Source organism: Colletotrichum phormii, assembly GCF_030913505.1.
Source record: "Colletotrichum phormii strain CBS 102054 chromosome Unknown BDP81scaffold_21, whole genome shotgun sequence".
NCBI lineage: Eukaryota > Fungi > Ascomycota > Sordariomycetes > Glomerellales > Glomerellaceae > Colletotrichum > Colletotrichum phormii.
Window position 1 is genome coordinate 131,382 of NW_026851463.1, and position 27,293 is coordinate 158,674.

General features: G+C 53.9%; 9 protein-coding genes across 9 annotated transcripts; 3 read left to right on the forward strand and 6 right to left on the reverse strand.

Annotated features, from left to right (window-relative positions):
• Positions 1-4,374: 4,374 nt before the first annotated feature.
• BDP81DRAFT_98541 (uncharacterized protein) lies at positions 4,375-5,428 on the forward strand. The gene has a single exon (XM_060596551.1). The coding sequence runs from the start codon at positions 4,750-4,752 to the stop codon at positions 5,341-5,343; it is 594 nt and encodes a 197-aa protein (XP_060441069.1). The 5' UTR covers positions 4,375-4,749; the 3' UTR covers positions 5,344-5,428.
• Positions 5,429-6,050: 622 nt separating this feature from the next.
• BDP81DRAFT_328815 (uncharacterized protein) lies at positions 6,051-9,692 on the reverse strand (the record flags this gene model as incomplete). Its single annotated transcript, XM_060585251.1, has 2 exons — positions 6,051-8,507; positions 8,679-9,692. The coding sequence occupies 2 exons, from the start codon at positions 9,690-9,692 to the stop codon at positions 6,051-6,053; spliced, it is 3,471 nt and encodes a 1,156-aa protein (XP_060441070.1).
• A 793-nt stretch (positions 9,693-10,485) lies between these two features.
• On the reverse strand, positions 10,486-12,212 carry BDP81DRAFT_464067 (allantoinase; the record flags this gene model as incomplete). Its single annotated transcript, XM_060594107.1, has 2 exons — positions 10,486-11,619; positions 11,685-12,212. 2 exons carry the CDS (start codon positions 12,210-12,212, stop codon positions 10,486-10,488), a joined length of 1,662 nt encoding a protein of 553 aa, XP_060441071.1.
• A 2,640-nt stretch (positions 12,213-14,852) lies between these two features.
• On the reverse strand, positions 14,853-16,284 carry BDP81DRAFT_464068 (hexaprenyl pyrophosphate synthase; the record flags this gene model as incomplete). Its single annotated transcript, XM_060594108.1, has 2 exons — positions 14,853-15,014; positions 15,082-16,284. The coding sequence occupies 2 exons, from the start codon at positions 16,282-16,284 to the stop codon at positions 14,853-14,855; spliced, it is 1,365 nt and encodes a 454-aa protein (XP_060441072.1).
• A 49-nt stretch (positions 16,285-16,333) lies between these two features.
• On the forward strand, positions 16,334-18,156 carry BDP81DRAFT_436105 (endoplasmic reticulum-based factor for assembly of V-ATPase-domain-containing protein). Its single transcript, XM_060591101.1, has 3 exons — positions 16,334-16,356; positions 16,415-17,138; positions 17,196-18,156. Exons 2-3 carry the CDS (start codon positions 16,818-16,820, stop codon positions 17,751-17,753), a joined length of 879 nt encoding a protein of 292 aa, XP_060441073.1. The 5' UTR covers positions 16,334-16,356; positions 16,415-16,817; the 3' UTR covers positions 17,754-18,156.
• Positions 18,157-18,164: 8 nt separating this feature from the next.
• On the forward strand, positions 18,165-19,437 carry BDP81DRAFT_98593 (uncharacterized protein). The gene is made up of 3 exons (XM_060596552.1): positions 18,165-18,389; positions 18,449-18,493; positions 18,545-19,437. The coding sequence occupies exons 1-3, from the start codon at positions 18,367-18,369 to the stop codon at positions 19,245-19,247; spliced, it is 771 nt and encodes a 256-aa protein (XP_060441074.1). The 5' UTR covers positions 18,165-18,366; the 3' UTR covers positions 19,248-19,437.
• Positions 19,438-19,626: 189 nt separating this feature from the next.
• On the reverse strand, positions 19,627-20,509 carry BDP81DRAFT_328462 (cutinase; the record flags this gene model as incomplete). The annotated part of the gene is made up of 4 exons (XM_060585218.1): positions 19,627-19,715; positions 19,773-19,951; positions 20,023-20,240; positions 20,312-20,509. 4 exons carry the CDS (start codon positions 20,507-20,509, stop codon positions 19,627-19,629), a joined length of 684 nt encoding a protein of 227 aa, XP_060441075.1.
• A 2,436-nt stretch (positions 20,510-22,945) lies between these two features.
• BDP81DRAFT_356191 (uncharacterized protein) lies at positions 22,946-24,262 on the reverse strand. The gene is made up of 4 exons (XM_060586306.1): positions 23,999-24,262; positions 23,560-23,940; positions 23,319-23,461; positions 22,946-23,218 (listed from the first exon to the last, which is right to left on the reverse strand). Exons 1-4 carry the CDS (start codon positions 24,020-24,022, stop codon positions 23,032-23,034), a joined length of 735 nt encoding a protein of 244 aa, XP_060441076.1. The 5' UTR covers positions 24,023-24,262; the 3' UTR covers positions 22,946-23,031.
• A 162-nt stretch (positions 24,263-24,424) lies between these two features.
• Positions 24,425-27,083, reverse strand: BDP81DRAFT_409421 (fungal-specific transcription factor domain-containing protein). The gene is made up of 2 exons (XM_060589077.1): positions 26,677-27,083; positions 24,425-26,591 (listed from the first exon to the last, which is right to left on the reverse strand). Exons 1-2 carry the CDS (start codon positions 26,758-26,760, stop codon positions 24,456-24,458), a joined length of 2,220 nt encoding a protein of 739 aa, XP_060441077.1. The 5' UTR covers positions 26,761-27,083; the 3' UTR covers positions 24,425-24,455.
• Between the last annotated feature and the right edge of the window lie 210 nt (positions 27,084-27,293).

Consider the following 27,293-nt stretch of genomic DNA (forward strand, 5'->3'; position numbering starts at 1 on the left):
AGGAAGGTATTATACCTGCGTTTGGTGGTTGAGATGTGGAGAGGACAAGGTAGTCGAGATAAAACTCTGATTAGTCTGGAGAAGTGTGGGATGGGAAGGAGGAAAGGGGGCCACGATTAGACGATGGGGGAAGGAAAGGATTCTTTTTGTATTAGAGGAAAGAGGCCAGGCCAGGAGACGAGCAGGTCCTTCCTTCCACGGTGACTGGGAAGGTACGGGACTGGGGGACTGCCCGGGGATTGGGTCTCGCGACCACGGCTCCGGGTTGGGACGTACCTACTTTCCGGTTCGTACCTTCTTCACTTACTACTTACCTAGGTACCGTACGTGCCTACCTTATTTGGGTACTTGACTAAGGTATGGAAGGAATCACGGAAGGAGAGGTACCTTCCTGACCTTACATTACTCACTAGTAACATGGCTCGGAAGGCACGAAGAAGGGGAAGGAAGCAAGCAAGGAAGGAATGACCAGATGCTCACCCCGTTCTCACCCCGTTCTCACCCATTCGAACCCATTCGCTCCCCGTATATCCCCGTATGCCTCCGCATGCGTTTCCACACTTTGACTGATGGAAAGGTGCTTTTCATGCCTCATGATCACGTCTCTGACCAAGCAGGGCAGCTAGGGTGGGTATCTTGGTGCTTTGCTAAACAATGAAAAATCAAATCGAAAGGAGAGCAAAAAAAGAGAGAGATACCCACACTCCCACAGTCCACAACAACATGCATCAAACGGACAAGTCGGGGGCCCGTGGGCGAACCAAGAAAAGTGCGGGCAGCAACGTACGTGTGTGGGCTGGACTGTGGGATAATGGCGGGTGAAGACTGGGTGAAGAAAGAGGTGGTTCTGGCCCCTCGCGGAGAGAGTCGCGAGAGAGAGAATACCGTGACCATGGTGACATGTCGGACCAGGGTGATAGGAAGATTGAACGTCGTGGAGACTTTTGGGAGTCGTGGGAGAAACCTCTGGGAGGACTGGAACGGTGGGACCGCCGCTGATGGACCGGATGGCCATAGCTCTCTCGCCGGTCGCGAGCCTCACGAGTGACGTTGGTGGTACATTGCGCCGAGTACCTCCGGCCGATACAGCTGAGGTCAAGCAACCACCGTCCAGCACCGTCAACAAGGAACAGGAGAGAGAGAATGAGTGAGCTGGGTGCACGGTGTACCGTGTACGGTGCGTGGCGTCGGCGTCGGCGAAGGAGAAGGGAAGGGGGTGTGTGTGCCATGAGCTGATGATTGACGTCGAGTCTCATTACAATTTTTCGGTCCAATGCTCGGCCACTAAGAGGAGTCGGTCTAACGATGAGGCTCCCCGGTGGTGAGCGAGCACTGAGCAGCACACATGGAAAAGTGGTGGTTAGAGCAAAGGCAAGGTGACAGGGACCGTTGACAAGAAAGAGGCCGAGACGACGGCGTATGCGGCAGGGTCACCACAATTATTCGACGTGATAGCTGGAACTCGCCGAACGGATCTGGCTCTCCCTGTCCAGGATCTCGGCTTGCAGGGCAGGGCGACAAGTTGAGAAAGCAGCAATGCCAGGCAAGGCCCAGATTGGACGGGCCACAATTACACTAATCGGACCCTTTATCCTTGGCGTGCTGTTAGAATCTGTCTAGTGCGGAATGGCTAGCACGAGATGATCCGCCCGCTGTCGTTACGCTCGTCGTTGGTGGAGATCCCGAAGCCTCCGATTGACGTCAGGGTCAGGATGCACCGATGCAGGTCCCGTCCCGTATGCTGCCACCGTGCCACCGTGCCACGGAATTGTGAAAGCACCTAACCTTGATCATTCATGTGCCATGCCGTGGAGGGACGGGATTTTGATTGATTGAATGACAAGGGTGACGACTAACGACGGCTTGGCGGCTGGCCTTGCTTGGCTTAGGTACCTTGGGTACACAGCAGCACTGCTAGCAGGATATGCTGCACGGCTGACTGATGGACTGACAAACTCAAAGCTTAACATGCAGGTTTGTCATACCAAACTACAGATTTTCTTGGGCAAGGTGCAGCTGGAGAGAGTCAGGTTCCCTGCCCTCTGATTGAACCCATCTGTTTCTTCGAGAAAAGATCGCTGGAGCCCTGGAACCACACATTCTCACATCATAACATCGGACGATGCAGAAGCAGTTTGTTCGTCCACGTAGATGCGGAAAGAAACCGACATGGTAAACAGGGACATGCATAGTAATGAAGGGACGGGATCATGAAGGGCTAAAAAAATAAAAAATAAAAAAAATAAAAAAACAAGAGGGCATCCATCCACCTTTGGGGCCCAAGTACCGTGCCGTCGCCGCATCTCCCTTTCCGGGTACGTACTTTGCGCAAAGTAAGGAAGATCTCCACCGCACGGGCGGGCGGCATCTGCCATCTGGCATGCCATGGCCTGTCACTGGGAATATCATGGATTTTGTTGCAGACATCAACACATCACATCTCTGCAATGTCTGCATTCACTCACCAAAGCATGTACACTTCGGCCATGCCATCGTATTATACCAGCAAGAAAACATCCCGAAGCATGCATCACATCGTCCGGTTAGAAGCTCATTCTCTGGACCGACATCTGCACCATGTAACTTACCATATCACGAGAATACCGCGAAAAAACCACAACGCAGCCGCATGGCATCGCATGGCCTCCTGGCCCACGCAAGGTCCGATTAGAGAGTGACCCCTGCACCCCTGCCCTGCCTGTCCCTTCTTCTTGTTTTCCATCTGGCATTTAACAAGAAGAAAAAAAAATTGGTATCTCCTTCCCTGTCCGCTGACGGGACCTCCCCCCTGAACCCTGCTGGTCCTCTTCGGCCCGGCAAGCAGATGCCGCCGTGACACGCCCCTACTAGGCCGGCCACCTTAGCTCGCAGATACTGGACACCTGTGTCCGTATCTATCCCTAGCTGTGGCTTGCTCTCGTTGCTCTTAGCGCGCCCGGTTCCTGATAACCGCCGTCCGTCTATGCATACCGTTGGCGCCACTGTTGGTCAACGTCCAACGGGGGCAGAGTCTCAGAGGGGAGAGATACAGAGCGAGAGATGCTCGTCACTGCGCGAGTAAAGACGTGAGAAGCGCGAGAGCTGTAGAAACAGAGAAGCTATTGAGGGCTACGGATGCGGCTCACGTTCGACAAGTCTCTCTATAAACACCCACCTAGAATTTCAACGGACCAACGGACCCGCGCGACTACTTCACCGGCCGGCATCCCCCTTGGTCTCCACGATGGGGAGTCTAACGAGAGACATTCGCGAAAGAAGAAGCACCGAGACTCGGCCACGACTCCACGATTACCGCGAGAGCATGCCGAGTATTGAGCCCCATCCTTTACAAGCCTACGAAGCTATGCGAAACAGCGACGAAATGTGCTGCCGGCCATCTGCCAACCGCTACCTACACGGCTTGGGCTGCCTAAGATGAGATGTGGGAAGGGGAGAGAAAAAAAAGGGGGGGGATGATGGAGTACTGTGGTAAGAGTCTTTTCGTTTCTTTTTACACGCGAGAGGAAAAAAGGGCCGACAAGTGAGGAACTCGCAACGACACGAGACCATGGAATTTTACTTTCGAGTTGAATGAGAAGTGGGAATAAGGAGGAGCTATGGAGGAGCGAAAGAGGGGATTTCACAGAGATTTGGGCGAGATCTGGTCAGCACCAAGAGAGCAAGTGAATGATCTGTGGTGATGAAGCTCACGATGGACGAATCCAGGAATTCATCGTGAAGCATCTCGAGACCAAATCTGGTCAAGCCACCTCACCCAACTGCCTTTAGAGTTCAGACTTCACCACCTCGCCACATAAACAGCCCAGCAAGTACTGACTGCATCTGCAAATGTGGCTCAAATCGCATCTCAAGGCACTAATTCGGATCTTTTCTTGACAAAAAGGTGGTCCCATTGGCTCCAATTGCGCGCGCAAATTCTCGCCTCACCTCGGCCGTACGCCTTGAATGCGGATCCCCCCAGGGGAGGGGAGGGGCGTGGGAGGGCAGCCTACGGTCTTTTCCATCGGGCGGACCCTCCGCCCCATCAACTATCCGTAAAACTGCCATAAGGGCCCGAAGTGCGGCCACGCCGCTGCGGTCGGTCCTTGGGACCCGCTTTTCATCCGGTGGTCTGATCGGATGTTTTCCGTTCGCTCGACTTTCAGTTCTCTACCTGCTGTGTAAGGTAGCTGAAGCCTGAAGGTTGAAAGCGAAGCTCGTCTTGTCCTTTCCGCTCTCAGCCTCTCAAGTATTCCGTACCCTTTTCCCTCTGTCACGTGGATCCGTAGTTCCGCGGATTGGGAGTGTTGGACGCCAATCGCGATGCTTGATGCTGCTATCGCCGACGCCGATACTAATGCCAACGCTCTCCCTCTTGACTACCTACGGATGGATACCTTACCTTACCTAACCTTACCCCATGTATCAGCATCTGCAAATCCCATCCGTGACAATCTTCAGTACACTACTCCGTACTTCCTACCTCTCCGAAACGCCCGGGATGATCGCCTTCAAATGTTTCTCCGATCTCTCGGCGTTTACTGATCTACCCAAAGGTAATGCGTCCTGACTCGGCCAAAAATTCGACACCGATCCGATGAGCACCGTTTGGCAGACTCCCGTTCGCGCGCCGACTTCCCTCCGCGACGGAACCATGACGCCACACACAAATTTTTTTTTTTTTTTTTTTTTTTTTTTCCTCTCTGACTCCTCTCCGCCAAAGAAATTCCGCGCGGAACCTGCTCCGGAGTACGTGAAGCCATCGTGACAATGACATCCGCCAACGCGCGAGGGGGAAAAAACTCAAGACTCCGCTCGGAATGGCCATGTACAGAAAACAGATACTGTGACCTGTCTTTCGGACCCCCCATCCTTTCCCCAGATATCGGAAGATTCACACAATCATTCCAGAAAGTCTGCGCATCGCCTCCCCCGGATGACGTCGCGTCTTGGGTTCGGGGGGGGCGGGTTACGTGGTCGTCACATTTTCTTTCCCAGTGGCCCGGACTCGCCAGTTTAAGGTCAACTTTGTCATCAAGCTTCGTCGGGTTCTCCAGTACTCCGTACACGTGTACAGCAAACCTGCAAAAGCACGCATCAGTCATTCCCCAGTTGACACGCACGTACATGGGGCCAAAAAGGCCCTTCCCATCCTGCTGGGTTCCCCCGTTCTCGGGCGAGAACCGATGTCTCTCCCCCTCTATCCGCTTTCATGATAACAAGGTGGATAGACGGGCGCAACTTGGACATTTCCTTCGCCACGAAAAGAACCGTAGAATGTCATCCCACAGCCCTACGGTGGCGGCGGGCGGCGACAGCGGCACGGATGCGAAAAGTGGACAGATCCGTCACGGTCGGAGATAAATCTGGGTTTCTGCTATTGACCGTCTAGGCCCATAACCAATAGATTCCCAGTTGGCAGTTGGCACTTTGCTAGATAGCTATGGTAGCTGATTCATGAGTAGTCGGTGTATGACGACATTCCACCCCATGGAAAACCAGTGAGAGGGAAAAAAATAATAATTTCAAACCTCGTTATCGTTTGAGTGGTTCGACTGGCCACCGACGAGTCATGACCAATGATGTAAATTCCTCACGACAACAACTCAACTGACGATTCCGCAAAGGACAATGGAACGTGGGAATTTGACAACTGAGAAATTGGGCTTCAACACGACTTGTTTTGAGCCATGCTATGGGGTTTGCGGCTACCAAGCTATGTATGAATCCCATCCTTGAACACTCAATATGATCCACTTCCAAAGACCAACCCCCGAAACAAATGCCATGACCTGACCTAAACCTGTTTTGCCCATGCTGCCATTACAAGTGGCACCAGAACGTCGGTCGTCCTGGCAGTCACTGCTGAACGTATTCGCTACTGGACGCTGGCCATCAAGTCCACCAAAAACGTTGTTCCCAAGTCCAGATCGTAGTCTCGCGGGGTATCATCATGCACACCACCACGCTACTTCTCTGATCATGAAATTGCGAGACTTGTACTACTACTACAGTCTGTTTCCACATCCATCACAGCGCGCATTCGCGGCCCAAGCTACCGGCTTGGTGGCTTAGGCCTTCATTCTGTTCAGTCTCTTTCTCCCCTTAAGACTCGTGGGTGCGGTCGAGGGCGGAGCGGGAGCCGGCGACATGCTTTCGTCGTTTTCGTCGCTGATTGGTGCTGGCACGCCTGGCGGCTCGGGGCCTCCAGTCTTCCTGGCCCAATCGCCCAGCCGTCTGTCCGCTTTTCTGCTCTTAACAGATGCGGGTGCTGTCGAAGGCGGGACGCGAATCGGTGGCATGTCTTCGTCAACATCGCTGTTCTGCACCGACTCCGGTTGCAGTGATGCTGATGCCGCTGATCGAAGTCTATTCCCGGAAGAAATGCGCCTCTTGGCCTTTTCTCTCTTCTCCTTGAGGCGATCGGGAATCTTCTCGGCCGCATATTGTGAGGCGACTGGTTCTGGTGAACTGCCGTCATTCTCCGTAGACCGTTGTCTAGATGAAGTACCCCCAGAAAGCCTGACGCGTTTCTTAGCTGGGCTGGGCCTGGCGTCTTCCGCCTCGGCTGGGAGAAGTCTGGAAACGCCAGCAGGTTGGAGAGACGGAGACGCAGAGAGAGCGTTGGATATGGAATCGGTCGAGAGTCGATTCGATTGTGCTGATGCGGCCAACGGTGACTGCTCTGTAGACGGAGATTCAAGTTCCGTAAGCCGGGTCTCGTCTTCCTCGTCGGCTTCAGAGACGTCGTCATCGTCTTGGTTGTTGTTGTTGTCGTCGTCAGAAGCCACATCGCTATCAACCACAAGTTCAGCGCTGCGTGGCTCGTTCTTCTTCAAGCTCTTTCGACGCATGGCTTTTTTGGGAGGTTCAACAACAGCCATCTCGTCCTCAGTATCGTAGTTGTCATCCCCTCCACTGAGAATCTTGGCACCCCGGGGGGCGCTCGCTTTGGCATCCTCCAGCAACCAACGGGCGCAGTCTCTAACTGACTTCTCCTTTTCATCGGGAACGAGCTGTCTTAGACGATACCACAACACCTGTAGAGTCTTCTTGGACCACTTCCTGCGAAATTCCAAGTTGGCGAGCTTGGTCCACTTGATCAATCGATCGCGACTAGCGCCTCCTGCGAGAATAGCCCGGACCAATTCGTATTTATCTTCAGGCGCCATTTCCTGGATCTGCTTGCGGGCCTTCTCCAATGTCCAGGTGACCTTTGAGGCTGGACGCGAAGACCTCAGAACATCGCTGGGAGCAAGTTCCACGTTGAGGCTCTTGAATTTTCTCATGCATTGCAGGCGAGAGCGCTTGTGGCCCATCAGCTCACTGACCGTCTGCCAGTTGATGAAGGGTTCGTAAGGCTCTTGAATTTTGGAAGGTGATCGGTCAGTCCGTCTAAGCAAGGTGATGACATGCTCAACCAATTCTTTCTCTTCTTCTTCGGTCCAGTACGTGCGGCCTTCCGTGCGGCCACAAATGACATAGTTCCGGTAGCGGTCGCGAACGTCTTTGTCATAGCGGCCCAGCTCTTCCGCAATCTTGGTCCAGCAACTGCCGTGTTTGGCGTATAGCATCGCCAGCTTGACATCTTCTTTAGCAGTCCATCCTCCTCCGCGGGCTTTGAAGTTGTGAAAATTCTGGCGAGCAACATCGATGGTTTTCTGGCGACGCCGGTCAGGCAGAGCGGCACAAATGTAATTCCACAAGTGGAGAAATTTATCGCTGTCATATGGGATGGCCGTTTTGCACGGCTTTCTGCGCTGTTTCATCTGGATAAGGTTGTTCATCTCTTCCTGCGTCAGGTCGTTCTCATCGCGATATTTCTCGACAATTTCCCTGAGCTTGCGCATCTCTTCAAGGGAGAATTGGCCAGCGATAAACTCGGGTGGTCCCTGAGGTGCTCCTTTGGGCTGTGCAGCCTTCTTTGGCGTTTTAGTCTTTGCTGGCTTGGGTGTGACGGTTGCGGGAGTGCTGGAGGCAGCTGTCCGTTTAGGTTTCTTGAGCTTCATTTGAGGCTTTGCCTTCTTAGTCGATGCTGGCTTCTTGACTGGAGCCTCTTCGACTTCGGGCTCCTGATCCTCGGCGGCCTCTTGAATCGCACCAGCCGCGCTTCCTGCCACCTCGAGATACTCCGGTGTCTCTTGGGCGGATGTTGACTTTTCGAAGAAGTCCGGTTTAGAGCGCTGCTTCTTGGACGCCGTGGAGCGGGTAGACTTCTGAGCTGAGCTAGGCAAGTTGTCAACATCAAAGGGCTGTCCTTCGTCTGGCTGGGCATTGCGACGTCGAGTAGCTCTGGGCGTTGTGGCGGAGTTCTCGACAGCTGCATCCTTCTTGGAATAAGTGGTGAGCTTCTTGGCTGAGCCCCGTAGTGCATCGCGGAAAGTTTTGATCGGCAGCTGAGGGGTGGGAGCAACCTCAATCTCTTCACTGCTACTGCGTGTGCTTGTCGGGCTTTTTCTCGGGGCCTGAGATGACGGGGGGAGACCATCGGCCAGGGATCCATCATCAGACTGTGCGTCGTCGTCTTCCTCGACGACAGGTCCTGGCGAAGAGGGCTGGTTCGCAGTCTCGTCCATATCAACGTCTTGGTCACCATCAACGCTGTCCTGACCGAATGTCTCATCTTCAGGTTCTGCGACGATTGGTGAGGTCCGTTGAGCGGCCTCGATCGATTCCTCCTCCTCTGAGGCGGTCTCCACGTCCTCCTCCATAACTTCGTCAGCAGGTTCCACCGCTTGTGTCGTATCGTGCGGTTGAGCTGCGGCCTCCTTGGCAAGACTCTGTCTCAGGGATGAAATCTGAGATCCCCGTGACATGCTCCTGCGCCTCTGAGCTGCAACACTAGGTGAAGACGCCGGGCCATTCTGGCCATCATCGGATACATCATCATCTGGACTCGGTAACAGAGGCGTGCCGGAAGGTTGAGTGAAGAACGGTCTGGGGACGCCGAGGAGTTGCGACTGCTGTGACTCGTACTTGATCTCGAGAGGATCGGGCTCAGAGGCAGGGCTGTGAACGATGGGTTGGGCAATGTTGATGCCCTCGGGCGACTCAGGCACGACATCTTCGGACTGCGCGTCCTCCATGTCGAAATCTTCGGCATTCTCGACTGATGGACGCGACTTCTTCTTCCTCCTCTTTTTCCGATCCGACGCCTGCAACGCGCCCGGCGCACTGGGATCATCCGATGCGCGCTTGCGCTTTTTCTGCTGAGACGGAGGAGAAACATTGTAGTCGGCCTTCACTGCGTCGCTGGAATTGCCAATTTGGCCACTGAATATGGAAGATGAGGGGTCTGCGTCCGACTGTTCCGGATCTGTCGCCTTGCTTTTGCCCTTCTTGCTGCGGTCCTTCTTGTTGCTACTCTTCTTGGACTTCTTGGACTTTCGTTTCTTCACGCTATTGTCCTCGTCGGACTCATACGCGGGGTCCGCAGCACCTCCATCATTGGCCGCTTGGGTCGAGAAAGGGACCATGGAAGAAAACGGGTCGACGTAGTCGTTAAAGCCGTCGAGGCCGTCCTCGTCCTCGTCCTCGTCCTCGTTCGCCATTCTTCCTAACAGTTTATCGTCAATTCCGTCGGGGTGCTCGGCCGGCGCAGTTGATGGAAATATGCGATCTTCGCTGTCGTCGCGTTGCGGTCTGGTAGGTCCAGGTGAAGAGTTCTTGGTGGGCGTGTATCTGTTGAAGATTCTCGAGATGGAGTTGAACATGGTGAAATTTCCGCTAGGGCGGTTGGTGACGCTGGGACGCAGAACAATTGAGAAGGTGCGACTGAAGGGAAGGGCCGAGAAAGATCGTTGTGAGGAAAGTGCGCTGGGAAGCTTCCTTCTAGGAGAAGGTGCTTGCTCCTTCGTGCCTTCCGTCGCCGAGATAAGATCGCGTACAAAGTCTCGAAGTAAAAAAAAAGGCGAGGGAGGTGGGACCCACAATTGAGGAGGAAGGAAGGAAGGAACACGGTCCACTGATCAGAAGCTTGGGCGGCCCCCATCTCTCTCCCGCCTTTGGCAAGGCAGGTATTACCCTCGTACCTTCAAGGGCGGTGCGTTTGCATCATCGCCAATCGAAGATATTGTGCATTTGAAGAGTATCAACCCCGCGGCTTTCTCAGCTTCCACTGTCTTTGTGTACCAAAACTGGAGCAACACACAGCGCGCAAGATGAAGAACCATGGCGAAGTCACTGCTAGAGGTTGCCCATCTTCTCTGTCATCATCTGGGATGCTGTCGGCTCTCGATGTTATCAGACCTGTCCAATCACCAACTTGGATTGGGGTCATGTCTCACTGCACGCACACGACATTCATCTCTTGCTTAATTCTTGTCCACTTCACGCTTAGTGACGATTAGTGGATTTATATGTCTTGTTTCCTATTGTCGATATGTTCTAATTTAGAACTCATTAAATCATTACCCGGCTAATGCTCCCGTCACGTTCTATCTCTTTTACTTCCTTATCCAACTCTTCATGCGTACCCTCGTCTCTTCATCCAACACACCCGCTCACCTACGCCGTCCGCTTCTCCGTAATAGCCTCACCAACAGGGCTCTCATCAACGAATCCAAGATTCTTTCCTCCAAACTCAAATACCTTGCGGCCTCTGACCCACGTCTCCTTCACCCGCCCAGCAAACTCATGACCCTCCCATGGCGAGCAGCGGTTCTTCCACCGCATATCACCAGACCGTAGAGTCCACGCCTCCGTGTCGTCGAACACGCAGACATCAGCATCCATACCCACCTTGAGCGCGCCCTTGCGGTGCGCAAGACCAACCTGCTTCGCCGTCGACTGGCTGCAGAACCGCACGATATCCACAATCGACGGCGCCGCACCCTCGCCCTCGGCAGCGATGCGCGCCGCCGCGGCGGAGTAGACGATGGGCAGACCCAGACCTACGGATGAGATGCCACCCCACGCAGCGAAGAAGTCGCCCCGCGAGCTCGCGTCCGCCATGGCGAGTGCCGCGTCCTCTAGCGTCTTCTCCGCGAGGATCTTATCGACGCTCTCGCCAGGGATTGTCATGTCGATACCGGAATCCGAGTGGTGCATGTCGGGCGCGTCGCTTTCGGGCGGGGTCCGGGTCTCGAGGTGGCTCGGGAGGAGCTTCAGCTGCGGCGTGCACGGCGAGTGGTCCGAGACGATGGTCTTGATGCACGAGTCCTTTGCCACGAGTTCCTCCCAGAGACCGTCGCGGTTGGATCGCTCGCGGATGGGAGGGCAGCACTTGTGGCGGGTGTCGCCGTCTGCGATGTCCTCCGATGCGAAGCCGAGGTAGTGGAAGCACGTCTCGGCCGTGATGTTGATGCCCTTTGCTCTGGCTTCCTTGAGGAGGGGGATGGCCTGTGTGGCTGAGAGGTGGACGATGTGAAGGTGGAGATCCGGCGCAAGGTGGGCCAGGGACAGGATCTCCTCGACGGCGTACGTCTCGAATGAAGGCGGGCGGGACTCGAGGAAGGTCTTGTAGGAGTTGAGCTCGCCGGTAGGAGCCAGCGGCGGCTCAGACTGCTGGACTGCGTCGCCCACCGAGTCGGAGATGGGAGGAATCATCTCGGCGTGGAACATGAGCGTCGTGGGTGTGCCGTTGAGCTTCTCCATGGCGAGGGCCACGTCTTGCGATGAGACTGCCGGGAATTCATCGACCTGTTGGGGATCAATTTTAGCTTACACTCTGAAAGCATCGAAACACGGCGCGGAATACTACTCACTCCTGACTCGATCAGGAACCCCTTGAAGCCTCTGACACCAGCCTCAACAAGGGGCAACAGATCATCAGCGTTTCCGGGAATCACACCACCGTAGAAGCCGACGTCGACCCAGCACTGTCCTTTACTCGCAGCAAGCTTCTCCTTGAACCCAGCCACCGTCGTGGTGGGCGGAATCGCGTTGAGAGGCATGTCCACAACGGTCGTCACACCGCCAGAGGCAGCGGCCCGCGTGCCGGTCCAGAACCCCTCCCATTCCGTGCGGCCGGGTTCGTTGAGGTGAACATGGGCGTCTACGAGACCGGGCAACAGGAGCTTTGAGCCGTAGTTGATGTACTCGGTGGAGGCCGGGAAGGAGGTCTTTGGCAGGACTGCCGGGATGATGTTGACGATCTTGCCGGTGGCGGGCGAAACTGTTATCGTTGCGGGTGTGAGGACGAGTTTGTCTTGTTCAAAGGTGAGGACCGCCCGCGTTGAGACGAGGACCACGAGGGGCGTCGTGGTGGTGGTGGTTTCTTGAGAGGCCGTCATGGTGAAGAGAGAAGAGAGTGATAGAGGGTTGTGTTTGTGATAAGCTTATCTTGCAAGCTTGGGTAGGTCCGATAAGGGAAATACCGCGGTATTTGAAGAGCTCTCCCCGCGGTGGACGTTCTTGGATAGCTTGCTGTTGGGTCTGGAGAAGAGCGAAGCTTATCTTGATCGCGGGGTGGCGGGGTGATGAGAGAGATAAGATATGGCCGGTGTGGCTTCAAGGGTTCAAGGTGTGTAAGATGTTGGTTAGACTTTTGTGAAGACTAACTAATCACTCAAGCAAAAGTGAGTGGTTTTGTGTAGTAGTTTGAATTACTATGAGTCCCAAGAAAGGCAATGGGTGATGGTCAGGAGAGAAATTGAATAGAGAAGAGATAAAAGAGATAAGACAGGAAAGGGGAGAAAGGAGAGGTTCCCGTCCGAATCTCACTCAGAGGAAAGCCGTTCGTGGCTCGATCCACGGCCCACCCCGAAGTCCAGACGTGATTAGGACGGGCCCCCGGGCCAGCCAATTCCCTTCCATTCGTTCTTCTGGGCTTCCATTTCCAGTTCTTCTCTCCGATAAGATAACGTTCTCTGAGGTGACAGGAAGACATCTGACAAAGGGGGAGCACGGGGAATCGAAGGGGAACCAGCCACTGGGCCAATCCCAACGAGGAAAAGACCATCAATCTTCCATTCAGAGCAAGCTCAGCCCTCTCTCTCCCACCGCCATCTCCTTCTCCTTCGGGCCCTGTCCGGGGTCCTCTATCCCCGTCATTGACCTTCTTCAACTCGACCAAAGCCCGCCCAGGGCTACGCTCCAATAGTGACCACTGACGACCGTGCCGTCGGCCTCTGCTTTCTGCAACTGGGGTTCGTGTCCGTTGTGTGGGGTGCGTTATCGAAACCCTTCATTCTGAGGGACCCTATCGACAATCTCAATGCACCCCGGGGAACCCTGAAAGACTGGAAAGTCTTCCTTGTCGTTATCAGCCGACGCTGATTGGTTGGCGTGTTCGTCGGACACAGCCGTTTCCCGATCTAGAACGCCTTAGTCATCCCGGATTGAGCGAATGGGAGAAAAGCATGTGTTTAAAATGCCTCTACCCGTAAATAAGTCTTTGGCACTGACAATCCACCACAACAAAGCCCATCACCGTCTTGACTCTTCATCGGCCATTCTCGGAAAAATCGGAGGCTTATTTTTTTCTCTGGTGTGTCTGGCTCCTGTTGACAGTTGCCCTCTGTGCCTCTCACCTTCTGAGTCTGGACACCCTGCCTTGGTGTGCTTATTACTTCGGTGCTCCGCTGCCGCTGCTGCACCGAGGCGTCGTCTAAGCTTCACTTGGGAGTTTCGATCGAGTAATGATCGAGTAAAACACCGCTTTCTTTGGAGCGTCTGGCCCGCCAATTGTCATGCGCCTCGCGAGTCCCGGGAACTCTAGTTTCTTGATTTTCCCTCTCGTGAAGATATTTTTCCGTTCATGGCGCCTATTGATACCAAATTTGAATTTGGTGCTTCGAGTTTACAACCCATCTTCTTCATCTGCCATTGGCCAGAAGTTGGTATTACTCGATCATTTCGCGATAAAGGTAGTAAGAGAGCTGGCTTTGTGTCTCTTACCTCATTGTTAGCCACCATTCACCGACTACCGATAATGGACAACGAATAGAACAAGAAAGACAAAAAAAAAAAAGGCCCACTCACCCGGCGCCGTCGTGACACAGCCGCCGCCTCCCCGTGGAGTTTTGGAAGACCGAGTCATCTCCAGCCGAGGAATGTCTCATTTGTTGGGACGAGCGATCCCGGCCCCGACAGCCGGCTCCCTTTCTTCCGATCACACCATTCATCCGTTTACCAACCTCCGAAAACCATCCCTGCAACCTTGCTTCGTTTCCGGAACTTCCGGCGGCTCTTACTGCAGCTACAGATAGTTTGTTTGAACCGTGCTTGACGTATTTTTGGTTTTCACTTTGGTCCTCCGGATGGATGTCTAGACGAAACATCAAATGGCTCTGGGCCACTGCCTTTTCAGGACTGCCAGGCTGTGTCAAAGTTTCGCGAGCATCAGATCGGGCCTCGACTAGGTGACTAGGTATCGTGTAAGCTTTGCAGGTCCCTGACGGATCCATGCAGTTAATCACACTGCCGTCTTCTACCACGCTGCATCTGGAAGCCATCCAACAAACGTAATGGAAACCACTTCTCCACGGAGCTCGCCGCTGTCTCCCGTCTGAACCCTGCCATCACGACGGCCATCTAGACCTCACCGAGTTCTGATCGAGTAAAAATTTCCCATCTCCTCAATCAAGTGCAAGGCATTGGCGCTCTCTACAGCAGGCTTTCCTGCACGGGATAATCATCTTCCCCTTCAGCTGATCATCCCTCGTACGCATGTGCCGAGTCCTGTTCGCGTATGGAAAAAAGGGAAATTGTCTGTGGTATTGCATTCAAGTCCTGTGCCATCTCTAACCCGATGATATTCCCCCCTTGGCCTCACGCCGCGCCGTCTAGTTGTATAATATCGTTACATGTACTCTGTCAAGAGCCCTGAAGGTCTGTTGTACAGTGGTGTTGAGCGCACATTACCACAATGCGTGCACTCCGGATTTTGGTTTTTTTGTACAGAGTTCTGATCGGCCAACGCCGTCAGTCGCTTATTTTGTCCTCTTCAATGCCTTCATGGCCATTTCGATAAGGCCGTCCTTGGCCTCGCTCTCGGGGAAATCGCTGATGGCTGCGATGGCCCGTTCGGAATAATCCTGGGCCAGTGCCCTCGTCTGCTCAATACCGTCGCTCTGGAGGACCAGCTCGCGTGCCTGAAACCGTGTTAGTCATAATGTTCTCCAAATCCAAGTGTCTGTTGCTGCACGCGCGCATCCTTACCCTAGCGACGTCACCCTCCTGTTCGAACTTTCTGCCAACCAAGGCACCCAATTCCGAATTCGTCTTCCACGCAAATAGTAGAGGGGCCGTCGCGAGGCCAAGTTCAAGGTCGGCACCGGCCGGCTTACCCAGCTCCTTCTCGCTCCGTGTGTAGTCGAGCATGTCGTCGACTAGCTGGAAGGCGAGTCCTAGGTTCTTACCATAGGCATATGCTGCCTCGACCGAAGCGGCGTCTGATCCGCCGAGGATCGCCGAAGCACGGCATGACTTTGAAATCAAGCTAGCCGTCTTCAAGTAGGTCTTTTGGAGGTAGTAAGTGAGCGCCTCCTCTGACCACACCGGCTTGCGCTCATCCTGCTCAGTGTTCTTGAGCTGCATGAACTCGCCCTCGACAAGGTTGGCAATGACCGTGGCAAGAAGCTCAACGACCTCGGCGTTTCTCAAACGGGCCAGGGCGACAGATGCGCGGCCTAGCAGGAAATCGCCGGCCAAAACAGCCATTTTGTTGCCGAATTCGAGATTCGCCGAGGGAGATCCGCGTCGTGCGACGGAGTGGTCGATGACATCGTCGTGAAGCAAGGATGCCGTATGGATCAGCTCGGTGATCTCGGCAAGGCGGCGTTGGGACGGGAGGATGTCAGACTCGGTCTCGGCAGGCTCGGGAGCGGCGCTTGTCAAGGGCGAGCTCGGGTTGACGTCGACGAGGATGTTCGGGGGAGATATCGCCGTATCAACGCTACCAATGGCTTGAGCAGACTGGAGCCGAGGACCTTTGGGGCAAAGGGCGGTAGCTCTCGACATGAGCAGAACGATAAGAGGACGCATATGCTTGCCCTCTGCTTGTGTGTAGTACTTGGCGACGCGATCCAGAGAAGGGTGGCCGGAGCCAAGGAGCTTCCGGATGTTGCCCGTCAAGAACTTCATCTCCTTGGCCACTGTTCGCAGAGGGTCGATGTGCATGTCACCCTTGGGGATCACGCGGTTGACGGCATTCGCAGCCATGTTGGACGCAACAGATACTGCAGCGCCCCATGCTGAAGACCTTCTTGAGGAAGAGTGGTATAGGGCAGTGGTCAGAGGTATCCGAGCATCGAGGGGAGCGATTCGTCGACATTGCGAACATCGGGAGGAAGAGGAGGAGAGGAGAGATCGTGACGTTATCGAAGTGCTGCGCAGCACTGCTGCTCCCGTGCGGAGCTGCATGGCTCCTGTAGTGGTCTGGAGAGAATCAAAAGAGTGTCAAAAGAATCGCCAAGTGGTCCAACAGCATCTGAAGTAAGTAGACCTTGCTTAAGATTCGTGGTTGTGGCAATTGGCAGCTAAAGGCGGGTAGATGGTACAAAGCCGATGACTTTTTTTTTCTCCTTCCCTCCCGCGGCGAGAAATTCAAGCCACAGCAGCTACGCAGCAGATCCGATCTTTCCCTTGGTGGTACCGTGATAGTCCTGTGCTCCCCTTACCTAAGGCAGGGGGAAGCGGACCCCGGGGATACGTATCTTTGGAGAAAAGTGGTGGGACCCCGGTCTTCTGATTGGCTCACTGCCTGAGAACTTGAGCTTCCATTGGAGCAGGAGCTAAGCTGCCTCGGTCGTTGCATCGGTGGCAGGCACGACCCGACGCCTGAATAATTACCCCGATTTGGCCGTGTCTGACATATTTGACGCTGCATGTCTCTATCGCCAAGTCGCATCGTTCCGGAATGATATCGTCAAGGCCACACCATCACATCAGCAGCCATGGTACGAATGACAATAACACCCGCCATCGCCGAAGGTCAGCAGAGGCTGGCTGAGGTCAGATCCGGACGGGGAATCGCGGCGATACCAGAGGACACTGATCAGGCACCAACGTCAGATACTGCCGATGAGGCCGCAGCGACAGTCAAAACCGGAGAGCCGACTGCTAGGGATGCTAAAATCGGAGGCCCAATTACGCACGGCCAGATACTAGATTTGTGGAAGAACCTGAAGACGGAAGGCATTGAGGGCTTCAGTTTGGAGGGACTGCTGCGAGGCGCCAGGGTGTATATCCCCCCGCCACCTCCGAAGCCCGAACCAGTACGTCAAGACAGCCAACTTTTACTCTGCCCCGGGTCGCTGACCATGCCTTCACAGTCTGCCGAATACAAAGCCCTGATGGCCCGCTTGCGACGTGATGAAGAGGAAAGATCGTACCAGCGCATGCTGAAGCAACCGTCCCGGATGGAAGCCTTTTCCCAGCAATTTCCCAGCGCCGCTGCCCGAGCACACGCCTTCGCCGAAGTAAACCGCCCCATGAACGAAGCAGATAATGGCGATGACGAAGTGACGCTCGGAGACGTGCAGAAGCAGATGATGGTCATTCTCAACTTCCTCATAAGCATCATTGGTGTCGCAGCCACCATCTGGATAGCGGCCCGATGGTGGAATGTGACTGCCCGGATATTCCTGACGCTCGGGGGCGCTATTGTCGTCTTGATAGCCGAGGTCGCCGTGTACTCCGGCTATGTTTGGAGGATAGGGGAGGCCAAGTCCAAGACTAAGGAACCGGAAGAAATCAGAGAGGTGGTGCAGTCGTGGGTGTTAGGTAAGGTTAGTAAGGTCGATCCTGCCGGAGAGACGACTACCCTTCTTGATACGAAATCGCAAGATACGGACGAAGGCATACGGCGAAGACTGAAGGGGCTTTCGTAGGCAGTAGGATCCACGAAATGGAACTAGTCTTGGCAGTCTTGTTTGCGATTTTGGCACTCGCCGGTAAAGCGCTGCTGTTCTAATCCTGGCGACATCCCTGTGCAAGGCCAGAAAACCGCCCCAAAACGGCTTTTGTAAGTACACGGCAGAAGTCGTCCGAGGCTCTGGAATCGTGTTTTCGCAGTTGTACTTTATTGAGAGGCTTCGTCAAATAGAGTACCTCTCACACGTGACGGCGTGGGGAGAGTTTTGGAGTGCGCGACTGTACGCGTCGCTGCACGTCAATTCGCGCGACGCGCTTTGGGTGGGGGGCCCACAGTACCTGAATGCTCCCCCGGTCTGGGGGCCAACCACTGCCTCTGCGTCTCCCTTCAGCCTCGGCCTCACGTACCTCTTTTCCGGATACTATAATTCTTAATTGTTTCTGGACCTCCGGTCTGTCTCCAGCGAATTCTCTTCGTCACGACTGTAATCAGCTTCTATCGTCACGCCAAAAGTCTTTGCCACACGAAACTCTGAGCGCGCGCGTCGCGTACCATATCACACCTACATGCGCCTGAATCTCGGCACATCTCTTCGTTAGACGACAACTTCTGTTCTCTTGCCCGGAGGCATGGACCAAATCTCAGATACGAGGTTCGCGCTCGCATGATTTCTGCACCTTCATCAATGTCGCTAACCACCAAGCAACAAAGCCCGCGCTCTGGACCAGATTCCTCAAGAACAACAGCCGACAAAAGGTACGGAACCTGCTGCATGTGTCGATATGAACCCAAATTGACGCCTTGTAGACGTACTCTCAGAACCTACAGCAAGCGTACGCGCGCAGCTGACGACGAAGTCGGGTCCCTCCTGTTCAAGAAGCGCAAAGCCGAAGCCGAACCACCAACGCGGACGCCAGACCTTCCACGGCTGCCTCCCGCTCAATCTGCGCCGCCATCAAGCAGCATACCCAAGAGCTCAATTCTGAGTTACTTCAAGCCCTGCCGGTCAAGCTCGGCCACGGAAGCCTCCGACCCCTTGTCCGACTCGGAAAAGCTGGTCAATACTCCACCCTCATCACCTCCCGTCTTCAGAAAGATCAAGGAACCCCGCCGTCTGAAGCTACGACACAGCACGCCACTGTCACATACATCGGACCCTTTGGAGGGCGAAAAGGACGAGAACGAAGAAGGCAGTGTCATCGTTGAACGGAAAGTACAAAATACTCGCAGGACAAGAGCACGTGGTGCTACAGAGCTGCAAGATGTCGACGAGAACAAACTCAACGAGCTTGTCGACCTCGGGAAGATCGAATCCCAGGTTAAGCTGAAGAAACCTTCCTCCCGATCAAAGCCTGTTCCGACTGTCCAGACGACCATCAACCTATCTTCGAAACCTACTTTTATGGAGTGTAAGACGTGCCGGATAGTGTACAACCCGCTACACCCGGCAGACGTCAAATATCACTCTCAACGGCACGCGGCATTCCTCCGGGGCAGGGCGAAAGCATGAGACTTGGCGCAACATCTCTGGCATAGCATCTGTTTTGAAATATTGATTCAATGATACCCACTTAGCAACAATAAGAATATCCTTTGCATTTCGTCCAGATCGTAAGAGCGTTTATGAAGCATGAGGTAGCTAAGCTAAATGAGTGGCAAGAAAGTGAAGAAAGAAAACAAAATGAGCGACAACAAATGAGTGAGTATCATGCTCCAGCAATCCAATCCTAGTCCTCGATATTCCTTTCTGCTGCCGTGCTTCAAACTCCGTCTCCAGCAAGCGAGCCCGATGGCTCACATGAGGCAGTTTTCCCTCTCAATCCCCCTCAGTCTCAGCCAGGTGCGTCCGAATCATAGTCGATCCGGATCTGTTTGCGTGCTTAATCTCCTTAACCGATGCGAGCAGCCAAGAACACAGGGGCGGCAACGGCCGCGTCGGTCTGGTAGAGGAAGTGTGCGGGCAGGATGAAGAGCGTGCCTAGACGCGTTAGTGGTTCCTCTGACGTCTCTGAAGATGAGAACAAGGCTCGCTTACCGTAGCAGACGGCATCCGCAACATCGCAGTAGACAGACAGCTTGGACGAGGGGAAGTTGGGAATGCGGCCGAGGTTCTGGAGGTTCTTGGTGTAGCCGAACAAAACGACGCCCTTGATCTGGTTCTGGATCGTCGAGCTCAGAGTCGAGATGGACGAGGCCATGACGGCGGTTCCCTGACTGTTCGTCGTACCACATCAGCAAGGGGCAAAGGGAAAGGAGGGGGGGGACGTCTCTAAGGTCTGACTCACCTGTATCCGCCGGCGACTACGGCGGAGTTGGGGCACTTGGTGTTCGCCAAGGTGAAGATCCTCTTGGCCTCGTTGATGGCGACGGTGCTGGTTCCCTGGGGAAGGAAGTTGGAAGCCAGATCGGCGCTGTACGGCCCTCCAACGCCCTGGACCCAAACTTGGCTTGAGCCATAGCGGCTCTTGAGGGCATCGCCAACGATGGGGCCGGCGCTGATTCCCTGTTTTTCGATCCGTATCAGCTTCGGTGTGCCTTTTACAAGCTCACATGTGAGAACTTCGGCTGGCTTACCATGTTGCCGGGCTCGGTGGAAGCGCGGGCAAAGATGAAGATGACCTTGGGGCAGGCGGAGCTGCTGCCGGACTCGAGCTCGTTGCTGGTCGCTCCCGTCTGGCGGACCTGGAGGTCAGCGACGCCGGTGTCGACGACTTCGACTGGGGCCGCGGCGGCGAGGGTAACGGCCAGGGAGAGGATGCTGAAGAACTTCATTTTGACTGATTTGTTTTTGGGAAACGAGTTTTGGAGTCTGGAAGTTGGGAACGGTCTTCGAGTGAGAGCGGGCTGGCTAGGCTTTGAGCGAAGGAGAGAGAGGATTCAGGTTCTGAGCGAGAGCTTGAGTCTGATGAAACGAAGATATCAACAGTCTACCGGTGGGATCTTGCTCGACTATTTATCTTGTTTTCGAGGTTGCTGTTCTTTCGTGGACCATCTACAGCTTGAACATCTTCGATGCCTAACTAGAGAATGTACCCAACCCTTGTCTTGCAACTCACACGCCTCGCTGGTCTTGTTCGTGAGGCACATCCAGACCTAGGCGCGATCCAACCGGGCTCGATCAATGATCACATCGTGGAGACGGCCGTTGGATTCATCCGCCAGTCGCATCTTGAATATCAAAGCCATTCCCCCACAACATCATACATGGGAGAGTTCAGTAGTCGGTGAAGCTAGATGCTTTCAAAAATTCCAAGGAACAGCGATGCCACGTGAGAGCTGGCTAAGCTGCCATTTCGCGACAGGACATCGAATTGGGAATGGCTCGGAGGAACCTCCGGGAGTCTGTTTGGTTGCAGCAGACTGCGAGAGACCTCGGGACAAGACTTGGACGACTTCCAGAGAGACCATAGAGGTGATGTTGGAATGAGGGGAGGGGGGGATATGCCCGCTTACGATGCCCCTCGAATTTACCCCCCCCCCCATCGTACTATGGAAGTCTCTGTTGGTGAGCACAACTCGACTATGTGTCTCGTCCAACAAGAAACGGCGATGTGCCCCTTTACCAAGACTTTCCGCGCTTGCTATAGTCCGAGGCCTCATTGGAGATTCGATGGATAGGAGGTTACCACTTTAACCAATCTGTCGCAGAATATACTCCACTCTCTCTAAAACGGTCTCTTGGTAATGCACGACCCAAGCCCGGGGGTAACAAGACACACTGACCCAAGCCGGTAGAGAGCTGCAATCTTGAAGTCCCCATCGCAGCACCCCGCAACGCCTCACTTGGTGACAACGTTGGATGCCTCGGCTCTGAGAGGCCGGACTAGATCGATTCGGGCGACGCATACATGGGGGGCCAGATTGAGTGCAGCATAGTCAGATTTGCAAAGTCGACAACTCAAGTCAGAAGTAGGTTCTTATTGGTGTACACATCGAGGGCCAAGAGAGACAGCCACGCCGAGTGACCGTTGGAGTCGTGCAGCCTGCATGCGCTGACCGGCCGGTACTTGGGGTATGTAAGCACAACAGGTGGGTTGTCTGGGGGTGGAGGAGGGAGGCGCATGCCAGGTTTCTGCAATGCGAGTCGAGTGGATTAATTGATGACCAGATGAACTGGAGCTATCCCCTATTGTGCAAAAGTTGCGAGTTTTGTATCAACCCTTTTTTTTGCGGCCCATCGGGCAAAACGTGATGCCAAGGGTTCGGGCTTGACAGCGGAGCCACCCGAACATGCAGTCATGTCTGTCAATGTCTGTCTATGAGTTCAGAGTCAGCCGCTTTGAGCGTTCCGTATGCGGGCCGAGTTGGCGCATCAAAGGGATTTGTGGTATTTTCAAAATGGTCTCGTCAGTACCTGAAACTTTAGTATCCGCACTCTGATGGAGATTGGGAAGCTAGACCATTGCCGTTGTTGGCACTGGAATGGTCTGGACAACGGTCCTTGGTCTGGCCGAGGTCCAACAGAGGGTGCTTCATGCGAGGTGGATCGGTCTCTCCCCTTCAATCTGTTGTGACAGATTCTTGTCTTCACTTGTTCATTCCTCTGGAGAATTCTTAGGTGAGAATACGGTTCATTCTTGCGAGAGTTCGATGGTTCCAGTTTCAGGTGTCATCTTGACAGGTTAACCCCACCAAGCACAAATTGTAATCGAACGTTTCCAGCAACATGCGCTTTCATCGCCTTCGATAACGAGTTCAGGAGACCTTGGAGTCTGCTCGAAAATTGGACTTCTCCTCAGCCGCATTTTCGTCTTGTTATGTTTGGGCTGAATGACATCCACCAGGCATCAGACCTCAAGCTACGGTCACCATCGAACATCAACAGCGGCACCATGCAATAGGATCGCCGTTTCCGATGTCTCATGTGCCAAAGTGTAGCCTCTAGGAAGACACTTAATCCTTCCCTGAGGCATACTTGATCGAAACATCGATATCCTAGCCATATATGTCCCAAGCTGAAATTTCGCCTTCTAACCTCAACCTTTGATCAATTTCAGTCTACGCAATAACAATGCTAGTAGTCCTCCGCTATCAGGGGAGTGGCTCATTCTCGGGGTGTTACAAGAGGTATGCGGAGGTCATTATCGTCGGTCTATCAAGTACAAACATTTTCAGATACTGACATTGAGGCACACGTGTATTCAAACATGACAGTGGCCTCAGAAATTCATCTCAAGCGTTGCATTGTGGAGGGTTGTCTTTTGAATCAAATCTAGAGATTCGTTGACGAAAATTCATGAGTCTCCTTCAGACACAAAGCCCAAGACAAGCACCATTCTTCAACAGTACGATGCTTAACAAACCCAACCGCCATCAACATTGTACACAGCTCCTGTGACGAAAGAGGCCTCGTCACTGAGAAGAAATGCGATAACGCGAGCAATCTCAATAGGCTCTGCTCTTCTCTTCTGCGCGGTTACTTGTAGACCGCGTTTCACATCTTCTGGATTCTCTCCACGAGACAACGGCGTGTTGACAGAGCTTGTAGAGTGGACTTAGCTTAGTTCTGTATCACTCCCAAGTTTACGCGCAATGAGGCAGATAATACCACAGGGAGAGAAAGCGAAAGGACAGAGAGGACTTACCAGGTGACACGCAATTCACACGAATGTTTTGGTTTTCTTTGGCTGCTGTTCTTGACAAGCCAATGACAGCTGCCTTGCTGGCACAGTATGCAGCGTTGCCAGGAGCTCCAAACTGGCCGAAAACACTGGCCGCAGATACCTGCGATGAGAAATTGTATGTTAGCTTCTGGAACTACGCCTAGCCAGAGGAACGGGCGAGCAGCCGGTCTAGAAGTCAGAAATAGAGAAGGAACTTACTATACTGCCTCCCGCAGACATGGCTCCTAATTGGGACCTCAGACAGTTGAAGACACCTTTAGCATTGACTTCAAAGACGAAATCCCAATCCTTGTCTGTGAGCTCCGCGACGGGAGTGGCGTGGGTAATGACGCCAGCCATGTTGACAGCCCCGTCAAGCTTCCCAAACTTCGTGACTGTATTTTGAATCCAAGTGTTGACGACATCGCCTTTCCTTACGTCGACAACTTCGTACATGTGGCTTGCACTATCCTCAAGAGACGAGATTGCTTCCTTGAGAGAGTCTTCGTTGATATCCGCCAATGATAGCTTAGCGCCGCGGGAGGCTAGGAGCTGGGCCGTTGACAAGCCCATGCCGGAGCCGGCGCCGGTGATTGCGATCTACCCGGTGATGACATGAGTATGCTTTTCGAAGAGGTGGGTAGTTTACCTGACTTACAACTTTGCCTTGGAAGGAAGACATGGTGTGATGGAAAATAGTACTCGCGTGAAGTAAATGTGTGCCAGGGTACGATTGCGAAAAGTTAGTCTCTACTATGAACAAGCATATTTGATGCCTTCCTTCGTCCCTCTAATAAAGTAGAGATACCAGTCTGCGGCATAGCGACAGCCAAACTTCATAGGCAAGTATTCGAGCGGAGATTGTTTCTGATGAGGTAGCACGGGGTATCTGGAGGAGAACTTACACGTAGGAAGCTCGCACAGAATAGGAAACTTATCCCCCATGCAGAGGTGGCGAAGACCCCACCAAAGGGGTAAGTCGAACATTATCTGCTCGCTCAACAACAAATCCAGGCACGTCCTCCATCATGTGATGCAAGACTGCAACCTACTTACACATTAAATCATTTTCGGAGTTGAAAACGGACACTGCAGGACAGCCAGTTAAATGTATATCAAGATACCAAGATGGCCTCGTTAGTGCCGCAGCTATCTACACGTTCCTTTTCCGCCCACCGCCTCTCTATATCCACGAGAGAATCGCTGAAGATACGAAGACCGCTCCGACGCGCCCAGTCCCTGAAAAACTGTGCAAACGATTCCCGCACCCCTGCATCATCCGCCTCGCTCGCCGCAATTACCGCAGGCCATACCAGCCTAGCCGATCCGTACCCCATCTCGGACTCGGTAGCCTCGAACCGCAGCAAGCAATCCCGGACACCGACGACCTTATCCTGTAACATGTCCGCCTCCACGTCGTACACCCTTCGATAGAAAAATATGGTCAGGGCCAGCTGCATGGCCTGCGAGAGGTTATCTAGAAACTGCTGGCAGTGCTGCAGCTCCGGGTCTGAGGTCGGCAGGTCTGCTAGCACATACCCGGGCTGCCGCCTGAGTTGATGGATACGTCTCTCGACTGCCTTGGCGCGGAACATGAACTCTTTGAGACCCGCGGGACTCGAGTACTCTGGGTCTTCTTTTGACCGAGCCAGCCTTATGACAAGCGACAGGAGGAAGATGTAGATCTCTGGAATACCAAAGATTTCCGGATACAGCGTCGCGAGCCAAACACCCGGGATCTGGAGGTGGAGATCGTTCTCCCCCTCCTCCCGCCCCTTGACCTTGAGCATTTCTTGGTCGAGGTTGCTCCAGCTAGTCAGCTGGAACGACAGACTATCCAGGCTATATGCGCTAGCGTTGCTGGTCTCAATCACCTTGCGCACGTGAAGACGGTGAGGAGACTGCGTGCTCCCCGGAAACGTGGTCTCGTGCAAGACCCGCTCGAACGCGTAACAGTGATGCAGCAGTCGCACCTTGCGAGACTTCTTCCTGTTGAGCCCCTTGACGCGTATAAACTTTTCCGCTTCTAGGAGATAACACTCCACTTGATCACGGCTACCGGAGACGCTTGAGATTTGCACCATGGTCAGGAACGCAGTCAGTATTGACTTGTACTTTGCCTTTTTGGGAACATCGTAGGCTGTCTGCAGCATGAGCCGGACGTGGTGACGAGCGCGCTGTTTATAGTTGTTTGCCTGTTCGGACCACTTGCGCGAGTTGGAAATGCCGCCGAGGCTGGAGGCGCTGATGGCGAGAGTACCGTAGAATGCCGTCAGGCTGGCGTGGTCCATGTCGTCTCCAAGAGTCAGTGCTGCGAGGCAACTTTTGACGTATGGTATGAATAGGATGTGCCATGGCGTTTTACTGTGGCGGAAAGGCGTGAAGCCCCGGAGCACTGTTGTAGAGTAGTGTCTGAGAAGGAAGACGGCATCGTGAGGAACAGCGTAGTCGATTGTGGGGGCGATGGAGCAGTTGCCTGGCGTAGCCAGCTGCTGAGGCTGAGTTTCTGTAAACATGCTCGGTATAAAAGCTTGAACCTCCTGAGAAGCGACATGCATCGGCACCCTCGGATATTGCTCAATACCAGTGAACGAGACATTATCAGTTATATCGCGTACGCGATCTAGATCCACGAGCGTGTCCCACCAGTTGCTCACGTCTGGGAGATCGCCCATGTTCCACCATTCGTTCGTGTTCCACCACTCAGTCAGAGGGCTTAATGGACGGTGGTCCAAGCAGTCAAGGGCAGGCCCAAGCAACGGCGTCGTCTCTTGTGCCGGAGGAACGTCTGATGAATTCATGAGCTCCTCGTCTGCTCCCCCGGGACTGTCCTCGCCAATCTCTTTCGCGGCCTTTGGAGGGCTGCCGACTGTGGGATTGTTTGACTCTGGACTTGATTCGGGGGCAGCTTTTGAAGATTCCAATGAGAGTCGATGTACTCTGAAGGCCCCGAAAGGACCTCGACTGATTTGAACGCTTTGGGAAAGTGGTGTTCTCTCGCACTCGTCCTCGATTTGGGCAATGTGCCAAAGAGTCAGCGCCGGCGGAATGCTGGAGACGAGCTCGTCACTCATTGACTCGCGTTCCGATTCTGTCAACAAGGGCCTCCTAAAGCGCGCCATTCCGACGCTCGGAATCTCCTCAAAGTCGAAAAAGATGTTCTTCTCATAGCCGCTGCATGTGAGGTTGGAGGCTCTACACATGGAGCACGTCGGCCGACCCTCGTCACACTTCATCCGACGGTTTCGACACTGAAGCAAGTCAGCGCCTTGGTCCAAGCCTACGATCTATCTAGATTCCACAGGTTCACGAGCGTTGATGGGTGGCATTACGTACAGTTCCACATCCGCCAAAGGACCGACTGCGCCGGGCGTCTGCGTCCTTGGGCAAAGACAGTCGGGAGTTGTTGGCATCGGCCATTCCGGGCGAGCCAGCGTTGGCTCGGGATTCCACTTCCTGTTTGGTTTAAGGGAGGACGTCAGAAGGGTTTGGCGCAGGTCGAACGTTTGCGATATCAACTGCTGGTACTTTGGACTCCGCAAATGGATAACTATGGAAAGTTATATCAAGGGGCTGAGGGCAACATATTAGCCAAGGTGTGTACCAACATGCCGGGATGAATGTCCACGGAAAGATACGAATAGGGCGCAACGAAATGTGTAACGCAGCTTTAGCGCATCCATTGGAGCGGGGGCCTTTGATAAGAGCGGGGGAATAGCGAACGAACCCGGTGACCCCATAGTAAACCTGGGGTACATGTTTTGGCGTCTGATAGCTGGGAAAGCTTTCCTATCTGACTCGACACCATTACATTTCGTATCTTCGCCAAGTCGCCTAATACCTCGGATGGGCTAGGAACAGGGACGACTGGAACTTATCTCAATCCATGCTTTTCCAAGACTTGTAATATCTTCCGTTCAGAGAGCTGAGCCGGCACTAGGTGGTATCGGCGT